Source organism: Varanus komodoensis, unplaced genomic scaffold (genome assembly GCF_004798865.1).
Source record: "Varanus komodoensis strain SLA01 unplaced genomic scaffold, ASM479886v1 scaffold15, whole genome shotgun sequence".
Classification (NCBI taxonomy): Eukaryota; Metazoa; Chordata; class Lepidosauria; order Squamata; family Varanidae; genus Varanus; species Varanus komodoensis.
In genome coordinates this window covers 19,575,049-19,587,177 of record NW_025335440.1, presented here as the reverse complement: position 1 = coordinate 19,587,177, position 12,129 = coordinate 19,575,049, and the positions used below count along the sequence as shown (strand labels likewise).

Here is a 12,129-nt window from a genome sequence, read left to right as displayed (position 1 = left end):
TGTTTCACAGATCCTTCAGTTTCTCTTTGAATTGCATCAGTCTGGACTCAAACCTTCGTCCATAAAAGTTTATACAGCAGCGATTTCACATTACCAGGGAACTATGCATGGTCTCTCCATTTTTGCTCAACCTCTGATTAAAAGATTTTTGAGAGGATTGAGTAATCTGCATCCAACTATAAGACCTCTAATGCCCACCTGGAGTCTTTTGGTGGTTTTACAAGCACTGACTCAATCACCTTTCGAACCCATGGCGACGATGGATCTACGCCTTGCTTCACGGAAGACTGCCTTCCTTGTTGCAATGACTTCAGTCCGTAGATCCTCGGAACTCTGCGCCCCTCGGGTAGACCCCCCTTTTCTAAATTTTCATAAGGAAAAAGTGGTTCTTCGGCTGGATCCGTCTTTCCTTCCGAAAGTCACTACTTCGTTTCACATGCAACAGGAGATTGTTTTACCGGCATTCTTTCCAACCCCATCAAATCCGATAGAGCGATCTCTACATATGCTGGACGTTCGTCGTTGCTTAGCCTTTTATAGGTCCAGGACTGAGTCTGTTCAGCGTTCCAGTAGACTTTTTGTGAAATATTTGGAACATGACCGAGGCTGTCCAGTCACTTCACGTCTTTCGAAATGGATAGTAAATACAATTGTCCTGTCTTATCAGTTAGCTAAGTTGGACTTGCCATCTACTTCAAGAGGTCATTCTACAAGAGCTGTTGCTGCTTCTTCGGCCTTTGCATCAGGGGTCCCGATAGAAGATGTGTGCAGGGCGGCCATTTGGGCTACCCCGTGTACCTTCGCCAGACATTATAGACTCGATGTCTGTGCCAGGCAGGATTGCTCTTTTGGCAGAGCTGTCCTTTCTTCTGTCCTTCGCTGATGACACCTCCCTCCTCCACTTGGGGTAAGCTTGTTATTCTACCCATATGTGTGATGCACAGAGGCCACGACGAAGAAGAGCAGGTTGCTTACCTGTAACTGATGTTCTTCGAGTGGCCATCTGTGCAGTCACACAACCCACCCTCCGACCCCGCTTGGTGTCATGGGTGGTCTGACTATTTTCTTTCGATACTATGAGCTCTGCTATGTGTCGTACCACTACTGAATTGGGCTATATTGTCATACTGACAAACCTAATTATAAAAACAAACATCGGTCTTTCAAAGACTGGAAAATGGCGGACACTCCGCTCCTTATATAATGCTAGGGGGGAGGGGGAGTGGAGTTCCTGCCAAAAACAGCTGTTAATCTTCTGGCCAAAGGCACTGCGCAGGCACAGAACCCATATGGTGACTGCACAGATGGCCACTCGAAGAACATCAGTTACAGGTAAGCAACCTGCTCTTCCAAATACCAGACTGCGAATACAGCCACTCCAGCTGTGGTTCAACGACGTGTTCCAGCCCCTCCGCGATTCCCTGAGACAACTTCTCCTCCCCCCGCCCCCCGCCTCGGTTCACCAGACCTTGACTTGGTGGACGAACACCTACAACCTTGCCGTCAGCATTGCGTTTCACCAGCGGCAGCCCTCCATTTTGCTCAATACCAACGCGTCCTTCACAGGTTGGGGAGCACATTGTTCCAATCTGCGGACACAGGGCACCTGGCAAGCTCACAAGAGGTCCAACCACATCAACTTTCTCGAGCTGCTAGCAGTGTTCAAGGCACTATGTTCCTTCGAGCCCATTCTACGGAATCAGTCGATACCGGTAGCCTCCAACAACGTAGTTACCGTCTTCTACCTGAACAAACAAGGTGGCACGAAGTCGGTACCACTGGCCCACCTGTCCCTACAGATTTGGGACTGGTGTATCCCCAGAGGAATCTCTCTCCTTGCAATCCATCTGGCAGGAGTAGACAACCAAGAAGCGGACACCTTCAGCAGGAAGATGTCGTCAACCCACGGATGGGAATTGGACGACCAGGTTTGCAAAGACTTGTTTGCCCGCTGGGGTACCCCGACATTGGACTTGTTTGTGACAGCTTCCAATTCTACTCTAGGGCGCGACCTATTGCTCCAGGGCGGGATCGGGTCCGAACTCACGGGGAGACGCCTTGATGGTGTGTTGGTCGGATTCCTTCCTATACACCTTTCCTCCGATCCCTCTAATCACCCACACCCTGGAAGAGGCTGCTTGGGACCGAACACGGGTCATCTTCATCACACCATGGTGGCCTTGGCAACCGTGGTTCTCGACTGTCCTCAACCTGTCCCAACACACGTTCTTTCGTCTGCCACAGGTTCCTCATCTGATCACACAGGAGAGAGGGACAGTTCTTCATCCCAACCTCGAAACCCTCAATCTCACCGTGTGGTTCATGCACTAACTGCTCCTGACCACTCACACCGGGTTTGACAAAGTATATCAGCTTCGATACCTGTCTCTCATCCTTTGACATCGGAATCTCGGTCGGTACCGAACGACTCCACTCAGGTCTCCTCTGGAACTACACCATTTCAACATGAAATCGAATTCATACTGCAGTCTGCTCTCCAACCATCCACCTGTTGGTTGTATGAGGCAAAGTGGAAGCGTTTCACCACCTTTGCGGAAGTCAATCATTTCGCTCCTGAATTGGCTTCCATCGATAACATTCTCTCTTTCTGGCTCTCCTTGCACCAGTCTGGACTTAAGCCTACCTCCATCAAAGTATACATAGCGGCTATATCCCACTTTTGTGGGCCCCTGTCCAGTTCCTCTGTGTTTTCTCATACACTCATCCATCACTTCTTCAAAGGACTACAAAATCTCCATCCTCCAACCTGACCATCGGTACCGACCTGGAGTCTGTCAGTGGTTCTCCATGCACTGACCAAAGCCTCTTTCGAACCCTTAGCAACGACCATTTTAAGGCTACTGTCTTGGAAGGTGGCCTTCTTAGTTGCCATAACATCGGCGAGAAGGGCAAGCGAGCTCTCTGCCCTCTGTGTGGACCCACCATACCTTAACTTCCACAAGGAAAAGGTAGTCCTGTGTACCAATCCAGCATTCCTCCCTAAGGTTGCTACAGCATTTCATATTAACCAAGACATTGTTCTTCCAGCATTCTTCCCTACCCTGTCCACCCCGATAGAGAAATCCCTCCATTCCCTTGATGTGCGGTGATGCCTCGCCTACTATTGATCGCACACAGAGAGTTTCTGAAAGACCAATTGCTTCTTCGTGAGGTACTCCGATCCTGATAAGGGTGCTGCTATCTCTGCCCAGAGACTCTCGAAATGGATAGTTCAGACTATTGAGCTTGCTTACCAGCTAGCCAAGCTGGATCTTCCTGTCACCTCCAAGGATCACACTACTAGGGCTATGGCTGCTTCCTCGGCTTTTTCATCGGGCGTACCACTACTGGACATTTGTAAGGCTGCCACGTGGACAACTCCCTGTACCTTCACCAGGCACTACAGACTTGACATTTGAGCCAGACAGGACTGTTACTTCGGACGGGCTGTCCTCTCATCCATCCTTCACTGACAACACCGCCCCACGTCCGGTTAGTTAAGCTTGCTAATCACCCATTATGTGTGATGCACAGAGACCACGAAGAAGAAAGCCAGGTTGCTTACCGGTAACTGTCGTTTTTCGAGTGGTCATCTGTGCAGTCACACAACCCGCCCAGCGGCCCCACTCGGTGTCGGAGGACGGGACAGTAGTCTTCTGCTATCGACTACTCTAGCCTATGGCATGCTTCGCTAGGGGGCAATCTGTTGGTCTCCAGAGTCTGAGGAAAATGGTGGGCACTCCGCCCTATGTAGTACCAGGGGGGAGGGGTGTGGAGTTCCCGCCAAAATCCGTCGAAGCTTTGATATTCTGGTCAGCAACAGGCACTGCGCAGGTGCAATTACCCATTATGTGTGACTGCACAGATGACCACTCGAAGAACAACAGTTACAGGTAAACAACCTGGCTTTTTTCATCACATGGAGTGCCTCCATGACTGTGCTTTCTGTGATTGAAGGGAGATGACACGAGCATGGAGACACCTCATGTGAAGTTAAATTTAATATTTAATAGTTCTGTAAAGATTTGTTTTTCTTTTTTGGAGAAGGAGAGAAAGATAAAACAATACAAGAATTCCTTGATCAAAAAAAGCATTTATTTTCATACCTGCAATCAAGTATCAGAGATCTGCAAAAAAGAGGAATTATTCAACAGGGCTCCATGCATGGTAAGCGAAATGTTATCTCTAATAACTTTCTTTTTGTTTAGAGTTTTTATAAGAGTGGTTATGTCCTTGCAAAAGACCCTTGCATAGACTTGCTAGCAGATGTACTGAATATGCAGATCCAATACTTCAGCAGACACATATATTGATATTGATTTATCATACTTATTCCTTCTTCAGACAGTTCAGAACAGTGTTCAGCTTCACACCAAGCTTCTAAAATAATGTAGGCTGACAGATCATGACTTGTCCAAGGCCACCAATAAATTTACAGCTGGCTGTTGCACATTTGGAGTTTTCCTACGTAGGTGTATACTGCTGCAAAATATGCACATAATGTCACATTCCCATCTATGAAGACTGTGCAAAGATTTATTTTGCTAGATATATTTTCACTGAAGAGTTGTGATTAGCAGTGGGTTTAACAAATACACATTTGACAAAACAGACATTTGCATGATCTTTACACATAACTATATATTGGGGGTGGGGGGTATGCAAGTGAACACTCTGGCATGATATACATTTTTTAATTTGCCATGAATTAGATATTTAGAATTAGGTTTTTGGTTTCACTACATCCAAACCAAGCCTCATGCCTCAAACTACAATACAGTGGCCAGCACTGCAACCCTGAGGTGCTCTGGTAGCCAAGGCAGCAATTGGCTGATCTGGATCTTCCTAAAGCAAGAGGTCTTTCCCAAACCCCTCAGCTAATTAGGTGTTTGTTTTGTGGTGCAGGTTCTATAGGGAAGAAAATGTGTACTGAACCTCCAAAAGTAAAGTTACATTTTTGGTAGTAGGAAATCACCTTCCTCCTGTTCTAGAAACCTGTTCCTGAATGGTTAAATTTGGTAGTATACAGGATACACAAAAAGCAAAGGACAACATGTTCTTCCATTTAAAAAAATCCAAAATCTCTAGTCAGTAAATTGTAATTGAACATTTTTAGTCATATTAATGTTATTGAAAAGAATTATGGAGTTTTGAAGCCTCTGGGGAAGGCGATTTTGCTTTTAAAACAAGGCTTCTCTTGTACCTTGTTTTAAACTGTAAAACTGAAAAGAAAAATTGCTCATTTTTGCTGGTGGTAGCAAGAAGGGAGTGCAGCCTTGGTGGGTTTCAAGGTGTGTGTGAATGACCTCCAGGTTCCTGATGTAGTGTAATCATGAGTATTCTGGTGCAGGAATAATTTACATGTTTCCAAGTAAATCAGTATTGAGTTCTTCAAAACCCTTTTCTTAGAGGCAATTCAAGAGGTATCAGATGATCATCATCCATTAGGCTTGCTGAAATCAGAGGCTGCTGCTTTAAGTGCAAAATATGGATCTGATGGTAAGTCTGAAAGTAATCATAAAATAGAATATGATTGACTCATTTTACAATTTTGCTTCTCATTTACAAGGACTCATATCTGTTCAAAGTTCTAGTACAGAACTTGACCTGACTCTGCACTCCTCCTCCTCCTCCTCCTCCCTCCCATCATCTTAAATGAGGAGCAGTCTATACAGATGAAACTTCTTGTAACATACTGCAGTAGAGAGCTCATAGGACATAAAGTGCATAAAATATTAGTATATGAAATTCACCACCACAAGATATATATGTCTTAGTAAGCTTTAAAAGGAGATTATTGGCATTAATATAATGTGAGTTTATAAGGAGATTACTCACATTTATATAAACAGTTATTATCCATAATAGCTGAATGGAACCTTCATATCCAGAGGCAGTATATCCTTAATGCTCTTAGCTAATAAAAGCTAGTGGAGAGAAAACAGCTGACTGGGAAGTGACCCGTGATCTTTATGGAAGGGAGTGGTCCCATGCCATGTGAAATAGGCAGTGACAAAGCCACTCCCGAAGAAGTCTTTTCTGAAGATCTCAATAATTTTAGGCCAATGGTAAATATCCTCTTTCTTGGCAAGAAGTTCTTGAAAGAGTGATAGCCAAACTCCTTGGATGTCACTCATTATCTAGATCCATTTCAGTCAGGTTTCAGGCTATCTTTTGGCACTGAAAGACTTTTGTTATCCGGTATTACCTATGCTGGAAGAGAGGAGTGTGAATCTATTGATATTCCTGGAACTCCTGGTGGCTTTTGATACCATTGACCATGATATTCTTCAGGGGCAACTGTTTGAGGTGGAAGTGAGGGCTACTGCTTTGCAGTGATTCTACTCCTGATTAGATAGTCGGGCCCAGGAGGTGGTACTTAGGAAATATTACATGACTCTGTGGATTCTCCAGTATGGGATTTCTAAGAGGTCAGTCACATTCCTGTGCTATTTAGAATCTGCATGAAATCAATTAGAGGGCCATCCATACTTTTGGAGTGTGTTGCCATCTGTATGCTGATGACATGTAGGTCTGTTTCTTTTTCTTCATCAACAGGTAAGGCTATGGATGTGACAATGGGCTGGATGAGGGATAGCAAACTGGAAGCTCAGTCCTGAGAAGACAGAAGCTGTTAATGGGTGGTTCCTCTAATTGGGTGGAGGGTGTTCTCAGGGGGAGTGCAACCTGTTCTGGATGGGTTGCACTCCCCTTGATGGAGCAGGTTTGTGACTTGGGGGTGCTCCTTGAGCTATCCTTGTCACTTGAGGCTCAAGTAGTCTCAGTGGCTGTCTCAGAGTCCCTTCTACCAGTTTTGGCTGGTAGCCCAGCATACCCCTATCTGTAGTGGGATAGCTTGATTTCTGGTACTCTCTAAACTAGAGTACTGCCATGTAATGTACATGAGGTTGGCCTGCAGCTTGTGCAAAATGTAGCAACCATACTAATAACAAGGACTAGAAGTTCTGAACATCTGACATTAATTCTGTCCTTTTTATAAAGACTACCTATATGTTTCCAAACACAGTTGAAGGTGTTAGTTCTAACTTACAGAGCCCTAGACAGCTTGATGGAATATTTCTCCCAGCTATGATCTACCTAGACACTATGATCAAGATTTGGGGCCTGCCTTTGACTGCCACCTCTAAGAAAGACTTAGTTGGTGGCAATAAGGAAGAGGGCCTTCTCAGTTGTGCCCCGCCCCTGTCCCAGTTATGGAATAGGCTCTCCTCTGAGGGCCATGTGGCACAAACTCTGCTTTCAGTTTGGTGTGAGGTAAAGAAAGTTTTCTATGACAGAGCATTTAATCACCTTTAAATAGCATTCTGTCAGCTGTTCAGCAGGTCTTGAGGGTTGTGTTAACTATTGTAACATTTAAAATTTGGTTTTTAATTTGGCTTTTAAAGTTTCTGGTGTATTTTTATGTTACTTGTATTTTGTATCTATTGTGTTTTGTCTGCTGCTATTGGTTCTATAGCAGCCAATATTGCTAGAGAACTTTGGTTATTGGGCAATATAGAAATTAAATAAGCCAACTAATAATAGTAGTACAAATGATAATACTAAGTGAGATTGGTCTTTATCTGCTGGAATGCTGAGGATATTTCTTGTACAATTTGTTTTTGCTTCATATAATCTGGTTAACTTTAGAAAGGTTTGGCTGTGGCCAAACATAATCAGAAATAAAATTAGTAACTGCAATTTTAAATAGTTTCTCCACTTTTATCTGCTTTGTCGTTATAGATGAGAAAATAGCAAAGCAAAGGGTTTTGGCAGCAAAACTAGAAGCAAATATAAAAGATCTACAAACTGCTTTTGAAATACAGAAAATTGAAAAGCCCAAATACATGGGTAAGAAATTTCAGAGTAGAAGAAATGTACATATCAGAGATATAAATATTTTTATTCAGATAATTGGAAATCCCATAGATACTTATTAACATAGATTTGCCAGGTGGGTGTGTTCTTGGATTAAGCCTTGAACCTGGATGCTCAGAAGTACATTTGCAAGTCCATAGAGATACTTGATTTGACCACACTAATGCATGTTTACTTCAGATTGCTGATTAGGTTACTGTAACAGAGAACTATATTTGAAAAGTGTGTGAAACCAAGCCCTTGGGATTGGGACTTGGGACCAGGCTTCTTGAAAGACTGCCTATTCCTATATGAGCTTGCCAGGGTTTTAAGATCATTGGAGGAGACCCTCCTCTAAATCTCATGGCCATTGGAGGCACTTTTGGTAGGAACAGAAGAGAGGACCATCTGTGAGACTTCTCCCAAGACCTAGAACTCCCTTCCAATAAAAGTAAGCTAGACTGCTTCTTTATTGTCCTTCCACTAGAAGGCAAAGACAATTCTATTCAGACAGGCTTTAGCATGATTGGCTGCTGAAAGAGATCTTAACTGGATATCTGTTGACTGGTTTAAAATTGTTTTCCTGATTGATTTGTTTTTGTTATTTTTAATTTAAGGTTTTGATTTAAACTTATATTTTAAATAAATATAAAGCTGAAATACTTTTTTTGCAACTGTTCAGTCAAACAGACTTCCAGGGCAGCTTACAAAGTTAAGAAATAACAGACTTTCAATCCAAAAGGCACAACAAAAATGGGAAATGGAGGGCAATGAAAAAACAAATCCAGGAACTAGTTTAGTTGCTTGGTTGTGAGGTTTGGCAGGTCATGAATTGGCTGCTGCTTTTTGTTCTTCTGAAGTCACCTTCAGTGGTAGTTGGTAGCATAAAGGACAAGTGAATCCAGGCATGATGAAGGATGTCAGACTGCTGCTTTCTCTCCCTTTGGTGATCTTTTGTTATTTTTAGATGCCTTGAGCCCATGTACCCCTTGTATACCTGAACACAGAAATCATGCCTTTCTCTTTCCACTTAATGAAGAGTAGCCTGTCCCTCCTAAGGAATTAACAGAAAGGTTGAATGTGCAGATGGCATTATTCCCCATAAGTCAGAGACCCTCTGAAGAGTCTTTTTCTGAAAATTAAGCAGAATTTTTCCCTATTTATCTGGCAACCCACAACACAGCAATTTTCAAAACCTCAATTAAAAAGACTAGGAGGCAGAATATTTCCCTCAGTTCAAAAACCTGACTCCAGATTTTCGTCCTTCCCTGCAGCAACTCCCCTTTACAGCTATTATCTGTTGTTTTATTCATCAGCCTCCTCAGCAATATAAACAAAGGGAGATGGTCTTTTTGTATTCTTTCTGATATATATAGCAAGGGTGAGTGAATGAGAGAAGCCAGTTGCAAGTGGGGCCACAGAAAAGCTACAAGGGCAGAGAGGAAGCTGTTTGTTGACTGGGAGGTATTTAGAAGTGTGGCTCCAAAGGTTCTTTGGCAACAGCAGGACCAACTGCTGCTATTTTGCTACTGAGTTCTAGGAAGAGGATAGTTTTGCAGGAGGAAAGCAAAATAGACTGTGTGCAGCAAGCAACATTGCACATGGATCAGGAGAGACTAAAAATTAATCCTGAGCAACACCAGAGAAAGATTGATAATAGTGTGGTTAGCTCCTCCCTTGCCACTGAGCTATTTAGACTTACAGTATTACCAAGTGAATGGAACAAGAAGAACCCTTGTACATGCCGTTCAGAACTAGAGAACAAACTGTGTCCCCAGTCTACTCCATATTTTTTTGGCAGCTTAATTTAGTAATGAATGCTCTTTGCTAAGATCAAATTAGCAAAGATCAAATTTGCTAAGATCAAATTGCCCTTTGTTAACAAGTCAGTTTGTTGAAAGCTGCATAACATGTTTTCTTCATTTTGAAACTTCAGACTTGCCTCTGATTATCTCAAAATGAATAAAAAACAAGTAGCTGCCACAGCTTATCCTCTTTCTTAATTGTTTCCAGGCAAAGCACTGTTCATTTCCATTCTTTCATAGCTTGCTTTTCGAACATTAGCATTTCCACCTCTCCCAGTTCCAGAAAAGAATAAGCACAAATATTTATATTATATGTAATAGGAATTCATTACTTTAAACCCATACTACTCAGTGGAATAAAAGCGGGATAAAAGACTCTAATTGTTCTAATGCCAGTGGCACTCGATACTTGAACTGCAGTGGCCTCTAGCATTGGATCCACATGTGGGTCAAACTAAGTCTAAAAACTAAGACTGTCATATGCATGTCCATTACCTAATGACTGCAACAGATCAGTTACAAATGGAACTGACATGACCCCTAACATCTAATCAAATGCAGTATTTCCAAACATGTCTATCTGAATATTCCAATCTCACTATTGTACTCTCCTGCAATTCCACTTCATGGCTTTCACCTCTTTAATTCTAAATCACCTCTGCATTCAGTCTCTTGATATGCTGCTTTTCATAGCCCTAGCATACAGCCATACTACATGATACTGTTCTGAGCTCCAAGGAGCTTCCGAAGGCCCCATTTGTTATGTGGTTTCTTTGATGTCTGAGGTGCAGCTGTTAATTGCTGCTCTGACTTCCTTCTGAATTCTAGTACTGAACTGGGCCACTTTGGTATTTTCCTGTGACCTCCAGAAGGTATTCAGAATCTCAAGGACAGTATATATCTCTGGAAATAACCACAGAGTAGATATTTGGATCTTGTCCTGCAGAGGGTCTACTTTGCCCTACCGGCATGGAGGAAGTAAAACAGCATTTTTAGTTTGCTCCTCTAAGCTTACTTCCTTTTAAACAAGTTTTTCCCCTCCCAACTTCTCCCTTACTTCCCACTGCATATCAAAGATAGGGACATGCAGTGGGACCTCTGAAGGTACAAGTTTTCCTTTGAAGGGGCTGCATCCATGTTCAATGACTGCTATAACTGTTGTCATTATATGTTTTTTGGCGCCAGGTTAAGACCTTTTTATTTAATCAATATTTTAATAAGTTTTAATATTGAATTTTATTACCATATTTTAATTACAGCCAGAGTGGGTCATCAATTTATTTATTGTTATGTATTTTGGAATTTTATTTGGTTACCTGAAGGAGCACGTACATCCATATTTGCCCAGCCGCCCCCTGAGATCGGTGGGAGAGGCCCTTCTCTGGGAACCCTCCGTGAAAGAAATTAGGAGGGTGGGTACTCGGAGGAGGGCTTTTTCAGTGGTGACGCCTAAGTTATGGAATGCGCTCCCCAGAGAGGTCCACCTGGCGCTGTCATTATTTGTTTTTCGGCGCCAGGTGAAGACCTTTTTATTTAAGCAGCATTTTAAATGTGAATATTATTGAATTTTATCTGGCCAGGGTGGCTTATTTTATATTGTATGTATTTTATTTTAATGTTTATATTTTTAATTATAATTATTTAACTAATTGTTGTAAGCCGCCCCGAAGCTTCAGCGAATGGGGCGGCATAAAAATGTTTTAATAAATAAATAAATAAAATAAATAAATTTATGTAAGCCGTCCTGGGGCTCTCGCAAAGGACAAATATCTTAAATAAATAAATAAATAAATGTAACAATGTTTTATTTGAAGATGCACATTAGACAGTTTTGTTCATTTTTAATTCTCTCCCTAACATGTATGAATAATCAATCTAAGCAAGGAGAGACAGTGCACAAGGAAGAATGAGAGTTAGTATAACTGAATCATCAGATCAACAATTGAAACCATTATTATCAGAACTGCAAATACAAATAACAAAACCACCTGGTAAGTACAGAATATTATGTATAATGTATTATGCACACTCCCAAGAGTATTCTTTATTCTTTCGGTCCTTTCCAACATAGATAGTATATTACAGAAGAATGGGGGGAAATGCAGTTGTGACAAGAGGATAAGGAGAATATGACTGTCCAGAAACTGTCTGAATGTCTCCAGCAAGGAAGAGCCCACAACTTCCTCACGTAATAGGTTCCATTGTCGTAATTTTCTGTCAGTGAGGAAATTCTTCCTTGTGTCTAGTCTAAATGTAGCTTCTTTTAAGTCTGTTATCCTGTGTCCTGCACTCTGGAATGAATAAGAGATCTTGTCCGTCCTCTTTGTAAAAGCCTTTTAGGCACTTGAAGAGTTGCTATCATATCTCCCTTCAGTCTTCTCTTGCTGAGGCTAGACATGCCCAGTTCTCTCAGTCTGTCCTCATTTGCATTACTAGGGTGTGTTTTAAAGCTTGGTTATTTTGCTAT

The 12,129-nt window shown here is 42.3% G+C and overlaps 1 protein-coding gene across 1 annotated transcript in view; it reads left to right on the top strand.

The window, feature by feature from the left end:
* Positions 1 to 12,129, top strand: part of CCDC7 (coiled-coil domain containing 7) — a 125,608-nt gene that overhangs the window by 106,732 nt on the left and 6,747 nt on the right. The window contains exons 38-39 of the mRNA XM_044425013.1: positions 5,410 to 5,499; positions 7,744 to 7,851. Of these exons, the coding sequence (XP_044280948.1) occupies positions 5,410 to 5,499; positions 7,744 to 7,851 (198 nt within the window). The remainder of the gene's footprint in view (positions 1 to 5,409; positions 5,500 to 7,743; positions 7,852 to 12,129) is intronic.